Source organism: Salvelinus fontinalis, chromosome 23, assembly GCF_029448725.1.
Source record: "Salvelinus fontinalis isolate EN_2023a chromosome 23, ASM2944872v1, whole genome shotgun sequence".
Classification (NCBI taxonomy): Eukaryota; Metazoa; Chordata; class Actinopteri; order Salmoniformes; family Salmonidae; genus Salvelinus; species Salvelinus fontinalis.
The window spans coordinates 28,397,204-28,420,912 of NC_074687.1; the positions used below are offsets into that span (position 1 = coordinate 28,397,204).

The 23,709-nt window shown below is 45.8% G+C and overlaps 1 protein-coding gene across 7 annotated transcripts in view; it reads left to right on the forward strand.

Moving 5' to 3' along the window:
• LOC129821081 (unconventional myosin-Ib-like) overlaps positions 1-23,709 on the forward strand; it is a 150,175-nt gene that overhangs the window by 14,274 nt on the left and 112,192 nt on the right. For all 7 annotated transcript variants that reach the window (XM_055878349.1, XM_055878345.1, XM_055878348.1 and 4 more), the window contains exons 2-3: positions 1,037-1,182; positions 8,223-8,338. In XM_055878349.1, coding sequence (XP_055734324.1) covers positions 1,057-1,182; positions 8,223-8,338 — 242 coding nt within the window. In that variant the 5' untranslated portion in view covers positions 1,037-1,056. The remainder of the gene's footprint in view (positions 1-1,036; positions 1,183-8,222; positions 8,339-23,709) is intronic.

The window sequence follows — 23,709 nt, forward strand, 5'->3', positions numbered from 1 at the left end:
ACATGCTGTGACTGTCAGTGTTTTTGGGAAAGTTTTGTTTTTACCTGCATCATACTGTACAGCACAGAGTTGGTGCCATCAAGCTGGGGAAATAGTCTAGTAGTCTGTAGGCATTCATTTCAGTATATAGTGCAGTCTAAGACAGCCATTTGTATAAGTCAAATGTTTTTCATTTTTAATCTTACCTTTTATTTATACAGGTTTTTTCTCATTGAGATAATATCTCTTTTCCAAGAGAGAGCTGGTCCAATAGCAGCAGGGGGAACAACGTTTCAGACAAAACAACTTACATGCATACACTAACACAACATTAAACAAAACTATAAACACACAAACAGTACAACAATTACATGTTATATTAAAAACACAAACATCTTGACTAAAAACAGCTTGCCTAAAAACAATTATACTCTTCTATGATATATACATCGATCAAGTGTTTAAACTCCACCAACGAACTAGATCATCACATTTTAAAATGTTCAGGAGAGAATTCCAGGACCACGGTGCTAAGTAACTAAAACTATTTCTACCATGACCTGTTCTAATTTTTGGTACTGTTAGAAGCAAATACCATGATGGACCTGGATGAGGCAAGTTAATGTGAGGTGATTACAGCGATTGGATCAGCAGGGAGCATGCTATCCGGTCTGGACAGGGATATTTGGAGGTGGGGGGGGGGGGGGGGGGGGCACTGACTGTCTTTGACACAAACTCTCCAGACAGACCACAGCTGGATTACAATTGGATTATGGACTACTATAGTATGGTGGACTGCCAATCAAGCCCTCAAATGCATCACTCTCCCAGATTAGATTATCACTGCACAAGGATGAGTGCCTGATCTTCATAGGAGTTCCCCAAAACCGTTCATGACTGAAGTTCTAGAGTTGATGCATTGACTAACAGACCGCAGATAATGTAATCTATAGCAACAACTTCCTTTTACCAGAAATATCCGTGTTCATCCCCCGTTCTCTTGTTTTCAAATCACTCCTTGTGTCTAATGTATTCCATTTGTTATTCTTCTTCACAGGGGGGACTGCTGATTCCAAGATGGAGGTGAAGACGTCACTTCTGGACAACATGATAGGGGTGGGGGACATGGTCCTGCTAGAACCCCTCAACGAAGACTCCTTCATCGTGAACCTGAGGAACCGCTTCGACCACAATGAGATCTATGTAAGTTCTCCCTCAGCAAGTGTTAAACTGGGTTTAGCCATAGCTGAGTTATATCATTTAATATATTCTCAATGTATTTGAAACTCACATTATACTTGAATGTATGCTAATATTCAGATGCGTTTGACTGTGTAACTAAATTTTGCCCCAGCTGCCTCAGTCTCAATGTCGTGGTTCAGCTGTGTTATTGTTCCCTCAGCTTCCCTCTCCCGAAAAGTGCATGTTTACACTTAGCTTAGACAAACACAAAGTGTACACTTAAGCAATCTGCAGATGCATCATTCATTGTTTCTTAACTCACTGCTAGAGCCTGTGCTTAGCCTATTCATTTTAGCCCTGGCCTCAAACAGCAGCACAGATACAGCAACCTCACCACAAAGCCCTGAGTTGACCAATCAATAAGTCACATCACTGAAGAATGTAGATGTCTCAAATCAGAGCTCAAGGGATGAGGAGATTCAACTGGCTGCTGCCGCTTCCCTTGGGGGGGGTGGATGAATGGGGCAGACCTGTGTTCCAGTACTATTTGAAATATTTCAAATACTTTGAGCGATTGCGCATGCCTGCCTGGAGTGCCAGATTGGCAGGGTGTGCAGTTTTGGCACTACTCTATTGGTCCGTAAGACAGCCAAGCTCAATAAAGCATATATAACATATTTGAAATGATTCCAAATAGTATTTGAACCCAGGTCTGGAATAGAGAGGTTGGATGAGGGCTCTGTCTCAGGGCTCTGTCTCAGGGCTCTGTCTCAGGGCTCTGTCTCAGGGCTCTGTCTCAGGGCTCTGTCTCAGGGCTCTGTCTCAGGGCTCTGTCTCAGGGCTCTGTCTCAGGGCTCTGTCTCAGGGCTCTGCTCCCTGGCTTCTCCCAGGAACCCCTGCCTATCTGTGATTTGGTCGTCTCCAGACATCAGCTTCTAGGATTATGGCTCTGGTTCTCTTCTCGCTGCTGACTAGGACAGAGCCAAGTCAGAGCCCAGAGATTGATGTCACCACGCTCAACTATGATTGGCTGGCTCCCTCAACTTCGTGATATTTTAGTTAAGTTCATATCGCTTCCTGTGTTTATATGAGTTGTTTGTGACATCTAAGCTGCCCTCAAATTTCTCTGTCAAGAACGGTAAACTCAAAACTGCTCAGTGCATGTGGTGCCCCATGCGTTGTAGAAAGTAGGTCCAAGATATCGGCATACCAAGAGAAAATGTATTGCAGCTACTCATCTGGATTAATGTGACAAGATTCAGACTAGATCTGCTACAATTTGATTGATTGACTCTCAACAAAGATGTGATTTCCAGCAGTGCAACATCTGAGCACTGAATGGAAACAGTCAGTAACATAGAGGGGAGGGGGGGGCTAAAGCATATGGTTGGTCTAAGTCAGTCTGTAATGTTGGAGCAAAATGTTTTTTGTTGTCTAGCGCTGTGAAAATGCTTGAGTGGAATCACACTATTCAACTGGTAATTTTCCACTCTGTCTAGTAACCTCTTTACATACCGCACAGAGGAGTGATTTGTTACTGGCTCATTAACTTTAGGGCACTAAAAGCCAGGCAGAAATCTAGTTTCCTCTGTTTATTCTTTAAAGATCTTATCACTCCCCTATCTTAGACACATAGGCTGTGAGAATTGGTCAGAACCTGTTCTTGTTTGTACAATTCTGTTAATGAAGTAAAGCCAATTACCACGTATCTCTTTTGAAAGCTTACCTCCCTTTGAGGGGTAAACAGCTCGTTGTGTAGATGAAGTATTTAAAGACTGCAACTTGTAAATGTGTTACTCTGGCTTTATCCTGAGAGGGAACTTCCTGGCAATATCTTGTATAAAATTGTAACATTAGTTTTCCCTCAACAGTAATATACAGTGGGGAGAACAAGTATTTGATACACTGCCGATTTTGCAGGTTTTCCTACTTACAGAGCATGTAGAGGTCTGTAATTTTTATCATAGCTACACTTCAACTGTGAGAGACGGAATCTAAAACAAAAATCCAGAAAATCACATTGTATGATTTTTAAGTAATTAATAGAGGGTGCAACAGGTCAGCACCTCAGGAGTAAAGGTCAGTTGGCTTTTCATAGCCGATCATTCAGAGTATCTTTACCGCTCCTGCTGTCTCTAGAGAGTTGAAAACAGCAGGTCTGGGACAAGGTAGCACATCCGGTGAACAGGTCAGGGTTCCATAGCCGCAGGCAGAACAGTTGAAACTGGAGCAGCAGCACGACCAGGTGGACTGGGGACAGCAAGGAGTCATCATGCCAGGTAGTCCTGAGGCATGGTACAAGGAGAGGGAGAGAATTCACACAGAACAAGACAGGAGAAATACTCCAGATATAACAGACTGACCCTAGCCCCCCAACACAAACTTTGCAGAATAAATACTGGAGGCTGAGACAGGAGGGGTCGGGAGACACTGTGGCCCTGTACGACAAGCCTAAGATCACCATGCGCAATGCCAAGCGTCGGCTGGACTGGTGTAAAGCTCAACGCCATTCACATACAAATAATATACTAGGCTATGTTTTTTGATTTACATATGTTCCTATAATGTCCCCGAGACCATTGTCATAGTCCTGGAGGGCCGACGCTGCTTGTTCCGTAGTCAATAAATCCATGAATTTCCTTAACCAAATGTTCATGCTGAAGCACTGTGGTTTACACTTTTTCCAATTCCTGAGTATTGTTCGTTTGACTGGCAGGAAGTCCAATGCAAAGATGCGTTGCGTGGTTCTAGGTTGGATATTGTCCACCCTACTTCCTAACATGCACACAGGACAATGTGGGATACATGCATTCAAAATTCCAGACAACATATCTACCTCGGTCCAAAATGTTTTAGCAGCTGGACATTTCCATAACAGATGCATTAGTGTACCAACCCCACCGCAGCCATAACAACCCAAATCTGAAAGGAGTTGATACATTTTTTTCAACCTGTGAGGTGTAATATGCAAAACATTAATTTGGTACCTTACACATTTGGGATATCGATGTTGTGTTTTTCCATATTGCATCCCACTGTACTGCGGTCAGAGATGCACCCAAGTCCTGTTCCCAACATAACTGAGTTGTTTGGGGAGAGGCCAACAAGCTTGTATAAGGCGGAAACCGTTCCCTTCCCATTATAGCAGCCCTCAACACTGTTTGTTGTCCATCACACTTTTAGATTCCACATCAATACCGTTTGAGAAATAATTGTATTATTGATTTTGATCTGTAAATAGGTTAGAAATTGTATATAATTCAGGCCAAACTCTGCTATCAACTCTTTCATTGGTTTGATTTCACCATCCCTTACTACCTGCTCCACCTGACTGATGTTTTGGCATTGGCAGGTAATATTAACCAATGTCTTTTCCTCTGCAGTAAACAAGGGGTTGTTCCATATTGGACATGAAGGGAGAGATGCTCCATTGATAACCTTTTATGACGTATCTTTGCCACTTCACATGAAAACTCAAGTAGTGGATTATCTATTTTCCAGTGGAACTTGAGCTAATACCATAATGATTATATGGAGATCAAATTGCTATGTTCTGTTAGAATGTTTTCTCTAGCCACTCCCAGCGGCCTACTATTCCTCCATGTTTCTAAACCCATGACAATAGGTATCTTGCATTATAAGACAAGTAATACAAATACTCAGGAACACCTAATCCACCCTTGCTTCTTGACATGGACAGTTTATGGTTCATTCTTGGTTTTTAATCTTTCCACAACAAGCCAGAAAGTAAGCTACGGCTCTCTTTAAACCAGTACTAAGGAAACTGAAGTGCTATAGTTGACATAAGGAACGATGGTCTAGGGAAGAGGTTTAAGCAATAAGGCACGAGGGGGTGTGGAATATGGCCAATATACCAGGGTTAAGGGCTGTTCTAATGCACGACGCAACACAGAGTGCCTGGATACAGCCCTTAGCCGTGGTATATTGGCCATATACCACAAACCCCTGAGGTGCCTTATTGCTACTATAAAGTGGTTTCCAAAGTAATTAGAGCTGTACAAATAATTTTTGTCATACCCGTGGTATGCTGTCAGCCAGTCAGGGTTTTAACCAACCAGTTTATAATAGTCTTTATCACCTCTGCTCTACCTCATAGTGATAGTACAGTAATAGTAACAAGTAGTACAGTAATAGTAACATTTGGGTGGGGTCTTCTACCTCCACTGACCAGGGGGGATTTTAAAAGCTGGCTGGCTGCAGCAAACATTTAGCTACTAATCCCTACAGGCCCGTTAGGTGAGTGTCCCTAGTACTTGTTATGGTGTCAGATGTTTTCATTCATGAGGTGAATCTTACTGGGTCTTTTCGTTCCTTACCGGTTGTACATGACACCCTGCCCACAACATCAACCTCAATGGTTTTATTTTTCAGAGATTTAGAAGAAAATATTTGATTCCTGCGATAAATATCTGATTTCTATGAGTGCCAACCCTTTTTATTGATCCTACGACCGCTCCCCTTCTGATGTCATCCATTTATTTTGATGAGCCAAGTCAAACACACATTTAAATGTCAGTTTAGGCATGACATTTCGTCTGTGTTGACTATACATATTCCCTTGAAAAGCTCTTGCTGTTTTAGCTTAGATCTAATGGGAATGTTGTTAGACTGTGATGTGTGGATTATAATGCTTAGCTTGGAATGAGGAAGCAAAGTATTTTCTTTTTCTGTTTGGAACTTGTAATTACAAAGTCCTGCAAGGAGACATTTCCCCTTTCTCTGTAATTTACTCAGCACTGCTTAACTTTCATCCTTGAAAGAACTAGTTTTTGAAGTTGCCCTTTTTTTATATGGGAGATCACGACAACACACTTATATAATGGGACTAACAGTGATATGGTTACTATTATTATTGACTCTGGTGTTCAGTTAGGGTCAATGGTCCCTGTGGTTGGAAAGCCCCTGTTTTCTTTGCCATAAAACATTAAAGCATAATGTGAGTGTCGAATATATTAAATGATATAACAGCTATGACTCAGTTATGACTAAACCCAGTTTAACACTTGCTGAGGGAGAATTTTTTGACACTAAGAATTCCCTTCTCTTAAGTCCTGATAATGTTCTCTACTGTATATCCCTCCAGTCCCATTGTACCACAATTATCTGAGGTATTCAGGGGGAGAAGGGAGTGTACATGCACTCATTATGGGAGGCTGAGAGAGAGCATGGGAGTGTGTGTACTTGCGTGCTTTTCCTGTTAAAAAGGGCCATTGTCGCGTCAGCCTTAACTTTGCCTTAATGGCCCTGTACACACTTGGTCGTCTAGCAGTGAACCTACCAACCCCGTGTTTGCTTTTATTCTGAGCACTCCATTTGTCTTGTCCATTCTCGCCTCGGGTTCTCCAAAGAGTCGATTATGCCTCCCATGTACTTTTTGACAATAGGCAGTGGGATGTGGTGTTGCCTTGGAAAGGTCTGGCTCTCCTGTTCTGAGTGGGTTATATAACTTCCATTGTAACAGAGGGAGTGGATCAGGAGTTGTTTAGAACCACCTGAAAATGCAGTGTGGTCCTCTTCTGTCAATGTAAGGTTTACAGTTTGACTGATTCTTTCAGAAATGGCGTACTGTCGTCAGTCTCACACTCTGCAGTAATAAATGGAGCCAGGGAAAGATGCCAAATGTGAAGTTATTATGTATAATTTTCTTAACATACTCTAAGCAACAATGACTAAGTTCATGTTTTTCTCGATCATAATTTATAGAAATAAGATGTACTGCACATAGAGAATGCACTAGAAGAATGACCCGGCTGCATCAAGCTGACCCATTTCTTTCCGACAAAATCTGTTTCAATGACTTGAGTCCAGTGCCTTTAATATCAGCCATCACCATTTGGAGATGTAGCCTCACCCAAACCCCTCTCTTCTCGTGCCCACCACCCCTACATTCCTCTATCTACCAGACACCCCTATTCTCTTGCCCACCACCCCTACATTCCTCTATCTACCAGACCCCCCTCTTCTCGTGCCCACCACCCCTACATTCCTCTATCTACCAGACCCCCCTCTTCTCGTGCCCACCACCCCTACATTCCTCTATCTACCAGACCCCCCTCTTCTCGTGCCCACCACCCCTACATTCCTCTATCTACCAGACCCCCCTCTTCTCGTGCCCACCACCCCTACATTCCTCTATCTACCAGACCCCCTCTCTTCTCGTGCCCACCACCCCTACATTCCTCTATCTACCAGACCCCCCTCTTCTCGTGCCCACCACCCCTACATTCCTCTATCTACCAGACACCCCTATTCTCTTGCCCACCACCCCTACATTCCTCTATCTACCTGACCCCCCTCTTCTCGTGCCCACCACCCCTACATTCCTCTATCTACCAGACCCCCCTCTTCTCGTGCCCACCACCCCTACATTCCTCTATCTACCAGACCCCCCCTCTTCTCGTGCCCACCACCCCTACATTCCTCTATCTACCAGACCCCCCTCTTCTCGTGCCCACCACCCCTACATTCCTCTATCTACCAGACCCCCCCTCTTCTCGTGCCCACCACCCCTACATTCCTCTATCTACCAGACCCCCCTCTTCTCGTGCCCACCACCCCTACATTCCTCTATCTACCAGACCCCCTTCTGATATGGGTGTCATGGTAGAAGCCGCATCCCAGGATTCCAGACATTTTCCCTTTTGATTTTACGTCTCCCGTGCTGATGCTCTTTCCACTCCTTTCTAGCTCCCGCATGCCTGAACAATGCAGCAGGATAGTATTCCCAGCTGGGAAGAGCTGAGGATACAAAAATGAAACTCATCTCAGTGCTTCCCTGAGAGCAGAGCAAGACATCACTTTCAGACACCATAGCAGTATGCCTTACCTGAGAGAAATTCTCTGAACACTAGTCAATCCATTACACCCTGATGTCTCTCACTCTACTCTTTATCGCTCTCTCTCTGCAGACCTACATAGACAGCGTAGTGATATCTAATAATCATCCCCTGGTGTCTTGTTCCCTCTCTCTGCAGACCTACATAGACAGCGTAGTGATATCTAATAATCATCCCCTGGTGTCTTGTTCCCTCTCTCTGCAGACGTACATCGGCAGTGTGGTGATCTCCATGAACCCCTACAAGTCTCTCCCCATCTACACACCACAGAAGGTGGAGGAGTATCGCAACAGGAACTTCTACGAGCTTAGCCCACACATGTGAGTGCCTGGCCTTGGTCCTTCCTCCACCCTATCTTTGTGTAGAGCCGTCTACCTCCACCCCACTGCTGGCATGTTGTTGTGTAGGATGTGTATTTTTGTCCAAGTTGAGGCCACAGGCAACAAAGCCCCTGTTTATAAATGCCTGATGTTTCAGGCAAAATGTCAAACACACAACTGAACGGCATTGATTGGTGCACACAATCAGACACATTTGAGCCCAACAGACAATGCACATCTCGACCAGTAGGTTGGCGGAGAGGTTTTTGTTTCCCCTCCTTTTGAGTTCAGTTTACTGTTCCCATTGTGATTTCCAAGGACCAGTATGGTTTAACTACAGTTCAACCAAATGAACCAGTAATGAGATGGAGGACGTGCTGTGCTCTGTCCCACACACTAGACCTTGTTTTGGGGTACAGACAGTTGGGTAGTGAGGGGCCTCCTCTCAGAACCCCTCCAGCAGGTGGCCATCTGCCTGTCCCTCCACAGCGGTGCCGGAGCCAGCCCAGAGGCCCTGCTGCACAGCTCTGCCACAGTAAAACAAAGTAGGCGCCTAGAGGCCCTGCTGCACAGCTCTGCCACAGTAAAACAAAGTAGACGCCCTGCTGGTCCTGCTGCTCTGACACGGTAAAACAAGTAGATGCCCTGCTGGTCCTACTGCTCTGCCACAGTAAAACAAAGTAGGTGTCCTGCTGGTCCTGCTGCTCTGACACAGTAAAACAAAGTAGACACCCTGCTTGTCCTGCTGCTCTGCCACAGTAAAACAAGTAGACGCCCTGCTGGTCCTGCTGCTCTGACACAGTAAAACAAAGTAGGCGCCCAGAGGCCCTACTGCACAGCTCTGACATAGTAAAACAAAGTAGGCGTCCTGCTGGTCCTGCTGCTCTGACACAGTAAAACAAGTAGACGCCCTGCTGGTCCTGCTGCTCTGACACAGTAAAACAAAGTAGGCGCCCAGAGGCCCTACTGCACAGCTCTGCCACAGTAAAACAAAGTAGACGCCCTGCTGGTCCTGCTGCTCTGCCACAGTAAAACAAAGTAGGTTCCCTGCTCGTCCTGCTGCTCTGCCACAGTAAAACAAAGTAGGCGTCCTGCTGGTCCTGCTGCTCTGACACAGTAAAACAAAGTAGGTTCCCTGCTAGTCCTGCTGCTCTGACACAGTAAAACAAAGTAGGTTCCCTGCTAGTCCTGCTGCTCTGACACAGTAAAACAAAGTAGGCGTCCTGCTGGTCCTGCTGCTCTGACACGGTAAAACAAGTAGACGCCCTGCTGGTCCTGCTGCTCTGACACAGTAAAACAAGTAGACGCCCTGCTGGTCCTGCTGCTCTGACACAGTAAAACAAAGTAGGTGTCCTGCTGGTCCTGCTGCTCTGACACAGTAAAACAAAGTAGGTTCCCTGCTCGTCCTGCTGCTCTGACACAGTAAAACAAAGTAGGTTCCCTGCTAGTCCTGCTGCTCTGACACAGTAAAACAAAGTAGGTTCCCTGCTAGTCCTGCTGCTCTGACACAGTAAAACAAAGTAGGTGTCCTGCTGGTCCTGCTGCTCTGACACGGTAAAACAAGTAGACGCCCTGCTGGTCCTGCTGCTCTGACACAGTAAAACAAAGTAGGCGTCCTGCTGGTCCTGCTGCTCTGACATAGTAAAACAAAGTAGGCGTCCTGCTAGTCCTGCTGCTCTGACACAGTAAAACAAAGTAGGCGTCCTGCTAGTCCTGCTGCTCTGACACAGTAAAACAAAGTAGGCGTCCTGCTGGTCCTGCTGCTCTGACACAGTAAAACAAAGTAGGTGTCCTGCTGGTCCTGCTGCTCTGACACAGTAAAACAAAGTAGGCGTCCTGCTGGTCCTGCTGCTCTGACACAGTAAAACAAAGTAGGCGTCCTGCTGGTCCTGCTGCTCTGACACAGTAAAACAAAGTAGGCGTCCTGCTGGTCCTGCTGCTCTGCCACAGTAAAACAAAGTAGGCGTCCTGCTGGTCCTGCTGCTCTGACACGGTAAAACAAAGTAGGTTCCCTGCTCGTCCTGCTGCTCTGACACAGTAAAACAAAGTAGGCGTCCTGCTGGTCCTGCTGCTCTGACACGGTAAAACAAAGTAGGTGTCCTGCTGGTCCTGCTGCTCTGACACAGTAAAACAAAGTAGGTGCCCTGCTCGTCCTGCTGCTCTGACACAGTAAAACAAAGTAGGTTCCCTGCTAGTCCTGCTGCTCTGACACAGTAAAACAAAGTAGGTGTCCTGCTGGTCCTGCTGCTCTGACACAGTAAAACAAAGTAGGTTCCCTGCTGGTCCTGCTGCTTTGCCACGGTAAAACAAAGTAGACGCCCTGCTGGTCCTGCTGCTCTGACACGGTAAAACAAAGGCCAACACTCGTCAATTAGCTTCCCTGCCTGCTGTAGGCTGGAGCAGACACTCCATGGGTGGAGGGCGAAAGAGAGGGAGGGAGGGCGGGAGTTGGGGAGATCCCTTAGCTTTTCCAGCACTGACAGGCTCATCACAAAAAGACAGCCAGACAAATGAAAGGGTATTTTATTTATACTAGAGCTTACGCTTCAAAAGGCCTGCTCCTGTTCCAGAACCCCCTCTTTCTCTTCACATGCTGTGACTCAGCAGACAGCAGGACAATCAAACAGGACAGATGTGTCCAGCTGTTTCTTTTGGCAATCTCCTTTCTTAAAGGATGTTTTCCATTCTCTCTCAGTCTCCAGACCCACTGCTGCTCTGTTCAGTCTTTCTCTCGCCTGCAGTTTCTCTTCCACTAGCTTCATCACTCTTGTTTAAAAGAAGTGCTCTACTTCCTCTCTAATGCTGATATCAGCCTTCAGAGGCCAGGGCCCACATTGCTCTTGGATCTGGAGCCATGCCTGGGCTGATCTAGGGCATATGTTTTGCCCATCATGGCACAGAAACAGAGCTCTTAGATGGGGAGAGAGTGATAACCGAGGCCCTGGATTTATAGGCCCATGGGGCTCCGGGCTCAACTTGAGACAATGCACCATTGCAGGCCATCATAGGGCCCATAGAACAGTAAAGAGGAGTTGGACAGTCAACGCTTCATTCCTCTCAGTAAAGATTACAGCTTAAGTAACAGTTGCCAGATGCAGACTCACACACACGCACCCCCAACCTGTTATAGTTTACACTGATCTTCGGTTTAAAGTGTTGTCTGTCATTATACGTACATTAAGTCCACCTTACTCAATCAGCATCTCCCAGTGCCATGTCTGATCCTTTCCTACAGAACGTTCTGCATTCAAGGTTGCTACTCAGTAGATTTTCAGCTCTCTTAAATCCTCTCAGAAAGACAGGTTATGTTGAAAGATGCCAATCTAGGCTTAACTGGTTATCCGTATCGGCTGGGGGCAGATCCAGATGACACAACATGCTTGTAAAACGCTGACCCAACTTGTCCCAATGTGTCTGAATGTACTGTATGTTATATATCATTTGCTATTCAGACATAGTTTCTTGTTCATAGTCAAGAGTTATAACATGGCAGGAAAATGTCACCTGATGCTAAACTGTTAACCAAGAGGAGTATATACGGTAAACACAGCTGAACAGCGCAACAGTTCACTGCTCTCCTAGGATGCGTCCCAAATGGCACTCTATTCTCAATGTAGTGCCCAATGGACCCTGGTCAAAAGTAGTACACTATGTAGGGAGTAAGATGCTATTAGAGACACAACCCCTAGTTTGGTGTCAGTCTAAAGGATTAGTCCCTCTCCTGAAGTGGCTGTCTGTCGTGGCCCAAACCAAAACGCTCCATAACATCGATCTTAATCTTGTCCCTATCAGGCCATCTGGACTTGTCTTTGTTTTGCTGACTTACCACCAGCTCTGTGTAACATGAGACTACTGAGTCCAGACCACTGCCACATGTTAAACCTGTCTGTCACGGTCTCACCACCACTGAAAACTGAGGAAATGCCATATTCAGGGCTGAACATGACTGGAAAAGTCAGTCACTGCTACAGCTCAGTGTTACTTGAGATTCTGTATGACAATTTTGAAAGTAATTGAGGATCATGATTCACAAACAATATTCATCGGATGCTCCGCCATTTTGCTTCCTTAGATACGATCTTAAGTTCTATTCACCATTTTCAGAGGCAGAGAAAATGCAGTCACAGAAGGATGATATTGATGATCAACATACTTGTGTTTTATGAAGTAAAAAACATCCCGCAAGGCAGCTGGAGATGGTAATCTGTGGTGGGGAAACCAATTTAAATAGAACAGTTATGTATTTTCCTTAGCTTAGCTGAAATTCAACACGGAGCAGGCAAATATGTATTTGGCCATGGAATTTCACTGAGTTTGCAGACCGGGAGGTTTGCGCTTGAGTTAATGATCTATCTAAGTTATGTAAGCTATGTGATAGAAATATGCTCTAGAATATTGATGCTGATACTGCATGAGGAAAAGCACATACCATTCCTACGTGAAGATGCTTTATGAATAACGTCCAGTAGTACCTAGGCCTCTATTTGGAATGGTGTTTATTTTAATCTACAGCCATTTCCCTTGATTACCATTATCAGATCTACGAGACAAAAGACAACAGTGTGGGCCTGCTATCTGACTAAGTGGAGAGTTGGATCAGCCCAACAGGATAGGCAGTGGGTATTAATGCAGCTTGTCGACATCGTAATGTAGAGGAAAGCATCATGGGGGCGAAGACGCAAATTGCACCCTATTCCCTAAATAGCACACTACTTTGCCCCTTTCAAAATTAGTACACTTTATAGAGATTAGGGTCCCTTTTGGGATGTAGTTTTGACTAGTTAGTTTACAGATGAAAAAAAAGAAAACCCTGTTTATTTTACCACGCCAAACTGTGCTTTCAAAGGTCACCCGAGCCGTAAAACAACTTGATTTAAATGAAATAAGTAAATCTTAGCAAGATCTCCAAACATTCAGGTCTGCTCAGCTAAGTGGTCCTTCAGGCCTGCGACCCAAGGCCGCGTTGGGTATTTACATAGAAAAAAAGAACACACACGCAGACACACACACATACAGGGAAGTAAGTATTCAGACCCCTTGACTTTTTCCACATTTTGTTACGTTACAGCCTAATTCTAAAATGGATTACATTTAAAACAAATCCTTAGCAATCTACACACAATACACCATTGTAACGCCCGGGGTGTAGTGGGGAAGAAGTCAGGTGCAGGAGGCAGAGTTCAGGGTAGCGTACTTTTTATTCCACCACAACAGTGAACAGACGCTGACCAAAACAAATGCCCCAAACACGGGGGACTTAAACAGTCCAGCAAAACCCAAACACACAGACAACCGTGACATACAGCCGTGTACAACATGTACATCGAAAATAATCCCGCACAACCAGCAGGCGGGCCGGCTGGTAAATAAAGCCCAACAAATCAACCTAAACTACACACAGGTGAAACCGACCAAACATAAAAGGGGAAAAAGGGATCAGTGGCAGCTAGTAGGCCGGTGACGACGACCGCCGAGCGCCACCCGAACAGGAAGGGGAGCCACCTTCGGCAGGAGTCGTGACAACCATAATGACAAAACGATTTTTTATTTTTTTAACTGTTTTGCAAATGTATTACAAATAAATAACACACCTTATTTACATAAGAATTCAGAACCTTTTTTATGAAACTCAATTGACCTCAAGTGCATCCTGTTTCCATTGATCATCTCATCCTTGAGACGTTTCTACAACTGGATTGGAGTCCACCTGTGGTAAATTCAATTGATTGGACATAATTTGGAAAGGCACAAAGCTGTCTATATGAGGTCCCACAGTTGACAGTGCATGTCTGAGCAAAAAACACGCCATGAGGTCGAGGGAATTATTGGTAGAGTTCCGAGACAGGATTGTGTAATGGCATAGATCTGGGGAAGGGTACCAAAACATTTCTCTAGCATTGAAGGTCCCCAAGAACATAGTGGCCTCCATTCTTAAATGGAAGAAGTTTGGAACCACCAAGACTCTTCCTTGGGGTGCCCCCCCCCCCCCCCCCCAGGCTGAGCAATCAGGGGAGAAGGGCCTTGGTCACAGAGGTGACCAATAACCCAATGGTCACTCTGCCAGTGCTCCAGAGTTTCTCTGTGGAGATGGGAGAACCTTCCGGAAGGACAACCATCTCTGCAGCACTCCACCTATCAGGCCTTTATGGTAGAGTGGACAGACGGAAGCCACTCCTCAGTTAAAGGCACATGACAGCCCACTTGTAGTTTGCCAAAAGGCACCTAAAGACACAGAAACAAGATTCTCTGGTCTGATGAAACCAAGATTGAACTCTTTGTCCTGAATGCCAAGCGTCACGTCTGGAGGAAACATGGCACCATCCCTACGGTGAAGCATGGTGGTGGCAGCATCATGTTGTGGGGATCTTTTTCAGCGGCAGGGACTGGGAGACTAGTCAGGATCAAGGCAAAGATGAACGGAGGAAAGTACATGGAGCAGGTTTTCATCAAGGATCTCTAAGTGCTCAGGACTTCAGACTGGGGTGACGGTTCACCTTCCAAAAGGACAACGACCCTAAGCACACAGCCAAGACAACGCAGGAGTGGCTTTGGGACAAGTCTCTGAATGTCCTTTAGTGGCCCAGCCAGAGCCCGGACTTGAACCCGATCGAACATCTCTGGAGTGACCTGAAAATGTCTGTGCAGCAACTCTCCCCATCCAACCTGACAGAGCTTGAGAGGATCTGCAGAGAGGAATGGGAGAAACTCCCCAAAATACAGGTGTGACAAGCTTGCAGCATCATACCCAAGAAGACTTGATGCTGTAATCACTGCCAAATGTGCTTCAACAAAGTACTGAGTACAGGGTCTGAATACTTATGTAAATGTGATATTTCAGTTTTGCATTTTTAATTAACAAAAATGTTAATAAACTGTTTTTGCTTTGTCATTTTGAGGTGTTGTGTGTAGATTGAGGGGAAAACTATTTAATCGTTTTTAGAATAAGGCTGTAACAAAATGTGGAAAAATTCAAGGGGTGTGAATACTGTATATAGTGTTTTCATACAAAACTAAAGGCTCCAAAATGTTAACAAAAAGGAGTCCAATATTTAACGTTTTTTCGCTACGCGCACACATCCTGACGTATAAGCGTGATTTAATAATCGTGACTATATGGATGATAAGAAGCCTTTAGTTAATTAATCCATGCATGGTTTGATCCTACTGTCTAAATGATTATCCTGACTCACTCTTCAATGGATTGATTCTCACTTAAAGAGTTATAAAATTACTAGAGCTGACATAATGTAATTCCCAAAACTTTTCAATTATTTAGGGAAGAACCTACCCACATCCGTTCACCATAATGTGCCATGGTTCGTTTGTTCCAATCACTTGATTTAAGCAACATGACACTTGTTTATATATATATATAAAAAATAAACAATAACAAGGTGTTCATTCACAGACCTTGCTCTTTCCAAACCAATGCTCCTTTCCCATGCCAGAAATGGGTCCTGTTTCCCATTTTTCATTAGTGTTTGTGGGTTTGGAAGCTGATTTTCCAGGCAGGGCTGGGGCCATTGTGGCTTTCTGATTGGTTAGGCTAGCCTAAAGGAGATCAGTGCTAGTCTTTAATTAAGTAACATAGGGAGGTCTTCTGGTCCTTTTCTTCCTAAGCGTAACCCCTCTTCTGTGCTTTTATCCCCTCTTCTCCTCCCCTCCAAACCCTAAGGGCTCAGACTCGCCAATAGTGTTTGCTGGCCGAGAGTACTTAGCACCTCCTGAATGTAATTTGCAAACTGAGTGCGCACTGATTTTACATGTAGAATCATGTGCAAACTGTTGGCAGTCAGAAACCTACATCGGGTGGTCCCAGTGCACTGAACGATCGGCAGATGAACGATAGATCCACATTCGGTGCGATGTGTGTGTGAGCCTCTCTTCTCTGCTCCCCTCCAAACCCTAACCTTCCTCTCCTCTCTGATTCCATCTTCTGCTCCCCTCTCCCTCAGAATCCTCCTAACACCTCATCTCCTCTAGTTGATGCTCATTAGACTTAAACACCCTAAAATCATCAGTAGGAACAAAACTAATGGGCAGACCACAGCTGTGTCATGCAGGGTTGAGGGTCCTGTTCATTAGGGCACACACAAACGACAGCAAGTGTTTCTTATTGGACACGTGCATGTTCCTAGTACCACTTTTCTTCCATTTCGTGCCTAATGAGCATGACTCAGGTTGCCTTGCTACCCCCTGGCCATTGGTGTTGCGACTGTAGGGAAAACTGGCACGCATTTCAGTGCCAGTGTTTCAGTTCCACTCATGTCTTAAAGATTAATCTTAAGGAATGGAAGGAGCAGGTATAGTCATTAACTAAATAAACAGAAGCTGTTACATATAAAGTTTTATTTATACGCATCACAGCCGGCTGTCATTGGGAGTCCCATAGGGCAGCGCACAATTGGCCTAGCATCGTCCGGGTTTGGCCGGTGTAGGCCGACATTGTAAATAATAATTTGTTCTCAACTGGCTTGCCTAGTTAAATGAACATCTTAAAACTGTATAGTCTGCTAACTCTCACTCTAGCTAGTGAGGAGGAGCAAGCCAAAGCTCTAGCCTGAGACTGTTAAAAGACTATAGGCCCCCTCAAGCTCCACAGACGAGGTGTCTGCAGCTGTGTGGCCTGGGGTTTAACAGGCAGTGAGCTGTGGTGTGGTTCTAATGACCAGGGTTGGCCATCCTAGAGGGAGGTGGTAGGCCACCCCTGGTGTAGTCACCTTCAGTTTTCTGACCAGTCCTGGGGAGGAGGGGCGAAGTTACAGGCAGTTTAGGCTCCCTCCACTTCAGTCTCTAGGGATTCAGATGTGGTTCAATGATGCCAACATGTAAAGCACACGGTTATGGATTTTAGATTATGTTTTTGTCTATGCCCATGCCTGTTTTGAATGGGATGGTTTTGTGAAAATACATACAATCATCTGTTCTAGCTCTGTTTGGCTTGGTTTGCTCTGTTCTGCTTATAACTAAACATTTTCTGCCTGGGTTATTGTTCTATTTGAGTTTTAATATTACACACGAGATTAGGCAATAAGGCTTGACTGTTGAACTTCATGACGTTCCATAATGACTGGTGATATATTGAGGTTTCTGTCCTTTGTTATGCAGTGATCCAGGCATTGTTTCCTGCTGTGGTTTCTAAAAAAGAGCCAAGCCCATCACTGTCATTTTATTATGGCCGGGCTAGATGCCTGCTCTGCTTAAGGAAATACCCTGTCAATGAGAAGTTGGATGGAAATATTTTGCGCTGTTAAATGTGTTAAAACATTTAATTTCAGTTTATTGTCCCTAATGAGGTAGTATTCTCTCTCCAGATTTTCCACTCCCTGAAAACTGCCTGGATCGAGAGGAGTTTCAACCCAATCTAATAAAATGTATTGTTTTATGAATAGACCTAGCATAACATAACTCACAATGAGTAAAACTCTCTCGTCTACTTCTAAGTTTGAGCGGTGACAGATAAGACCATCCAGTGTGTTCTCTGAGGAATGTGTTAGGCTGGGCCCAGTGTGTTCTCTGAGGAATGTGTTAGGCTGGGCCCAGTGTGTTCTCTGAGGAATGTGTTAGGCTGGGCCCAGTGTGTTCTCTGAGGAATGTGTTAGGCTGGGCCCAGTGTGTTCTCTGAGGAATGTGTTAGGCTGGGCCCAGTGTGTTCTCTGAGGAATGTGTTAGGCTGGGCCCAGTGTGTTCTCTGAGGAATGTGTTAGGCTGGGCCCAGTGTGTTCTCTGAGGAATGTGTTAGGCTGGGCCCAGTGTGTTCTCTGAGGAATGTGTTAGGCTGGGCCCAGTGTGTTCTCTGAGGAATGTGTTAGGCTGGGCCCAGTGTGTTCTCTGAGGAATGTGTTAGGCTGGGCCCAGTGTGTGGATACAAGGACCTTTCTGCCATTGAAAACTGCGGTCTGTCTAAGTGTTTTTTTGGTTCGCCTAAGTCCAGAGTTTAAAAAAAGGTATTTCAGCTCATGAAACATGGGACCAACGCTTTATATGTTGTGTTTATATTTGGTCCGTGTAATATGGAACTTACTACAGGTAACGCTACCCTCTAGTACTATTACATCATTATACGCTCAAACCTCCCCTATAGTGTACTTCCTCGTGTTCACACTTGCCTCTGTACACACCAGGGCCTGGCCCCTGGGATAGAAGGGGCCATAGGAGGGTACTATAAAAGGCTGCAGCTGTGCTCCCGGCCTGGTCCTACTCTAAAGGGTTAAGTTGTCTCTTATTGGGTTCAACTGTCATCAGAGACCATTACAGAGTGGAGCAGTGATCTCAGTCTGTATCGCCCTGACCAGACCACACCACAGACCAGAAGGGATCTATTTACGTAGCCCTCCTCCTCCCTCGGCTACCAAATGACAAATGTTGTGTGTCTGTTTTAATGAGCCCTGCTCGTATATTAAAAAGCAGGTGTTGCCCCTTCAACACTCATCATGGTCTTTATAAAGTAATGGATTAATTGGTAATCTATCCTGCAGTGGCCTTGCAGATGGTGTGTCCTGTGTTTTTGTATTTTCCCAGTGGTGTCCAGGCAGCCTGCCAGCCAGGCACAGATTGTGCTGGGCTGGTACAGTGGGGGGTGGGGATTGGGCCTGGGGAGTGTGGGGGGTGGGTTGTACAGCAGGCAGGGCAGCTTAGTGTCCCCCGAGGGATCATGTAACAGCTGTAGGTAATGAGACCCTGGTGCCCTCTCATGGCCCACACAACCCCACTCTCCCCTCATTGGCCAACACAACCCCACTCTCCCCTCATTGGCCAACACAACCCCACTCTCCCCTCATTGGCCCACACAACCCCACTCTCCCCTCATTGGCCCACACAACCCCACTCTCCCCTCATTGGCCCACACAACCCCACTCTCCCCTCATTGCCCACACAACCCCACTCTCCCCTCATGGCCCACACAACCCCACTCTCCCCTCATGGCCCACACAACCCCACTCTCCCCTCATTGGCCCACACAACCCCACTCTCCCCTCATGGCCCACACAACCCCACTCTCCCCTCATTGGCCCACACAACCCCACTCTCCCCTCATTGGCCCACACAACCCCACTCTCCCCTCATTGGCCCACACAACCCCACTCTCCCCTCATTGGCCCACACAACCCCACTCTCCCCTCATTGGCCCACACAACCCCACTCTCCCCTCATTGGCCCACACAACCCCACTCTCCCCTCATTGGCCCACACAACCCCACTCTCCCCTCATTGGCCCACACAACCCCACTCTCCCCTCATTGGCCCACACAACCCCACTCTCCCCTCATTGGCCCACACAACCGCACTCTCCCCTCATTGGCCCACACAACCCCACTCTCCCCTCATTGGCCCACACAACCCCACTCTCCCCTCATTGGCCCACACAACCCCACTCTCCCCTCATTGGCCAACACAACCCCACTCTCCCCTCATTGGCCAACACAACCCCACCCTCCCCTCATTGGCCAACACTAGCAGTGTTCCTAGTAGTCGGACAAAACGAGTATCGTAACCGATATGGGCAATTTTCAGATTAGTATCCGTGATTGGAAAAACACATTTTTGGGTGCCAGCATGCATCTTTCTAATGCCAGTCAGTCGTGCGATGAGTTATTTAGACCACATAGAACAACTTGCTGTCTATAAAGAAAAGGGCGGGCTGTAAATTGATCCTGCTGCTCTGATTGGATAGAGTGAAGCTGAATTTCTCCGTCCACTCGCCTCAATTTCACCCGATCAATTTTCTTTGCATGTTTTCCATCAGATAATTTAGATTGATGCTGCCTACTACTATGATAAATCACATGGCGAAGTCATTTGCGATCAAGCTATCAATGTGCATAATATCTAACAAGTGGGGCAAGGGAAGGGAAAAAATATGAACTGCAGATGCAGATTCTAACTGAATGACAGCAAACTTGGCTGCCCGCTGCAAGTTGAGGACACACACACACCCCTTCCGCATGCTGCTCCTAATCTGCAGCTTTTGTGCTGAGGTATTTTGCCAACATCTACTGTACTTAGGCATTTTAAAACACTTACGTTTTTTCAGATCACGAGTATCATCAGATCTGACTATCAACTCTCAATTTACGGATACGAGTATGGCCATATCGGAACACCCCTAGTCCACACAACCCCGCTCTCCCCCCACGGCCCACAGTACCCCGCTCTCCCCTATCCCGACAGACGGACGAGGTCCCTCTGAATAGCAGCGTGGGACAGCATGGGGGTCTCTGGGATGGTAGTCTGCTCCCTGGAATGTAGACAGCGTTTCAATGGCATTATTCATGTTAGAAATCTGATCCGGGAAAGGATGACAGAGCCCCAGAGAGCACAATGCATTAGCTAGCCTATTCTTCAGTGTTTGTCAAGGATCAATTAGTATTCATGTATTTCTATGTTCATTATGAATGATACTACATTGTTGGGACCTGAGCCCATCATTCATTTTCAACAAGGAAAGATGAAGACCAATGTCAAACCTGTGTTGTAATCACGTTACACCAAATATGGCATACTATACTTCCACTTGCAAAGTTGTGCTGGAGGTCATGGTTCAGATAATGTCTCTCCTCACATGGTTTAGTCTGCAGACGGCCTGGAGTAGATAGGATGTCCTGACCATGTTCTGGGAACACAACACAACTTTCTGACTGCTGGCTTGTGTTCAGTAGGCACAAAATGGATAAAAGCTGTTTACAAGAGGGATGTACTATCTGAACTTGTGCAAATAAGAACATTTTCATTTTCTGTTGCAAAACGTTTTTCTACCGTGTTCCGTAATGAGCATTACCATTGAGTCTTGTCCCACCTCACCTCAGACCCAGTGAGCAGGTCCAGCATCTTGCCAGGGGCCACAACCCAAGGCTGAGAGGGTTAGGATTTATCCCGGGATTTAAACTGGTATTCATGTTTTGATATGAAAATGACATGGTCACTGCATGCTGCTTCAGCCCATAATATTATTGCAGCCCCTGGGCCAGATATGGTGGAATGACATTAAACTAGTTGAGCCTTGCATGTATCAAGGTCTATTCCTGATTCCTCCGTGTTTCATAGAGTAAGAAGTGTCTTAGGCCGGTGTTATCGAGCTGCAATATCTGTAGAGGAGCACTTGCATACAGAGTGGCTTCAACCACATCAAATAGCAAACCCTGCTAGTGACTAGCTATTGAAAGGAAGCTTTTGATTGACTGTTCTGCATTCGAACAATGATGACATACACCTCCGCCAGAAATGGTGACTCAGGTACTGAAAGCCCTCTCAGGGAGGCCCGAAACAACATGCTCCAGAGCAGAGGTTGGCAAAGCAGTGTTTGTGTGTGGAGGTAGGTGGTAGGAGGTAGAAAGCAGAGGGTGTTTAGACTAACCAGTATTACAGAGTACCACTCTGTTCAGCTCCCTCCCACACAGAGTACAGAGAGAAACACAGGGAGAGAGTGGGATGTTATATCAGCAGGTTCATTAAACTGGTATCCCACCTACAGTAGATGAAAATCATTCATAGCAGAGAAAGACTTCTTATGAGAATCACAAGCCCTGTGTTATCATCTTGGTGTATATCCTAGTCTGAATGATGCATGAAGTGAAGTTACACGTTTCTAGCAGGACTGTTGTACTGCACTGAGACCAGGGGTTCAGAGCTGTATGTTTCTAACAGGACTGTTGTACTGCACTGAGACCAGGGGGTCAGAGCTGTATGTTTCTAACAGGACTGTTGTACTGCACTGAGACCAGGGGTTCAGAGCTGTATGTTTCTAACAGGACTGTTGTACTGCACTGAGACCAGGGGTTCAGAGCTGTATGTTTCTAACAGGACTGTTGTACTGCACTGAGACCAGGGGTTCAGAGCTGTATGTTTCTAACAGGACTGTTGTACTGCACTGAGACCAGGGGTTCAGAGCTGTATGTTTCTAACAGGACTGTTGTACTGCACTGAGACCAGGGGTTCAGAGCTGTATGTTTCTAACAGGACTGTTGTACTGCACTGAGACCAGGGGGTCAGAGCTGTATGTTTCTAACAGGACTGTTGTACTGCACTGAGACCAGGGGGTCAGAGCTGTATGTTTCTAACAGGACTGTTGTACTGCACTGAGACCAGGGGTTCAGAGCTGTATGTTTCTAGCAGGACTGTTGTACTGCACTGAGACCAGGGGTTCACAGTAGTGATGACTGAGAGAGCCAGACATCTGGCACAAACCCTGGATAATAAGAACAGCTGCCTTGTCTGAGAGACCAAGTCAAACACATAGACCCTGGCAGACAGACACAGACACAGGCACTTGTGCCCGTGATTAATCTAACCTCTGCTTAAAACAAAATGCATCCACTAGGGGTGAAACGGTACGTGTGTTCGGATTGAACCGTTTGGTACAGGGTCCCACAGTGCACGGTTCGTTACACACTGTGAACCGAGCAATACATTAATCATATATTATACCTCGGAAAATACATATATTTATTTCATTCATTCATAGATATTTTAAATTATTCTTTTTTTGCATAAACCAATGGCATATACATTTGCGTGGGAAAAATATCCACATAGTAATAAAGTTGTTTATAGTTGTCTGCAGCTCATTAGTTATTTCCCTCCAGCGAGAACAGCTGAGAGACTGTCGTAGCAGCAATTAGCTGATGAAGGAATTAGCAGTTAGCTAAATGCAAAGGAGCAACATGGCAAGCATTGGCGAGCCACAACTAGAAGACGCCCCAGTATCATTCAGGTCTGGGAACATTTCGGTTTCCCTGTAAACTATAACGGGGATTGCCAACGAGTGGTGGATAAAACTTCTACGACATGTAGGCTCTGCTCATTGCTGATAGCCTGTTCGAGTGGTGGATAAAACTTCTACGACATGTAGGCTCTGCTCATTGCTGATAGCCTGTTCGAGTGGTGGATACAATTTCTGCAACATGTAGGCTCTGCTCATTGCTGATAGCCTGTTCGAGTGGCAATACGAGTAACATGACTACTCATTTGCGCCGACATAACCCCAAAGTGCCAATCGGTGGGACTAGGCGAAAAAATGAAACGGCAACCACTTCTCCCCACAGCCTTAAGGCAACAACATGCAGCTGACTCCGGTAGGGCTAAAGAAATCAATGCAGCGATACCTTATACAACAAAAAGAAAATAACAACTTGAGAGCGAGTTGTCAGAAATGCGTTCTGTTGCTCAAATAACAGACAGTTGGACGTCTAAAGCTACAGAGAGCTACCTTACTGTAACGGCTCATTTCATTACGGCAGAGTGGGAGATAAAAAGCCATGTCCTTTAAACACGTCCCCTTGAGAGTTGTCACACCAGTGTAAACTTGGGAAGAGCTAAGGGAAGTTGGGGAGGGATGATGTAACGATTCCTGTGACCACTGACAACACTAGACA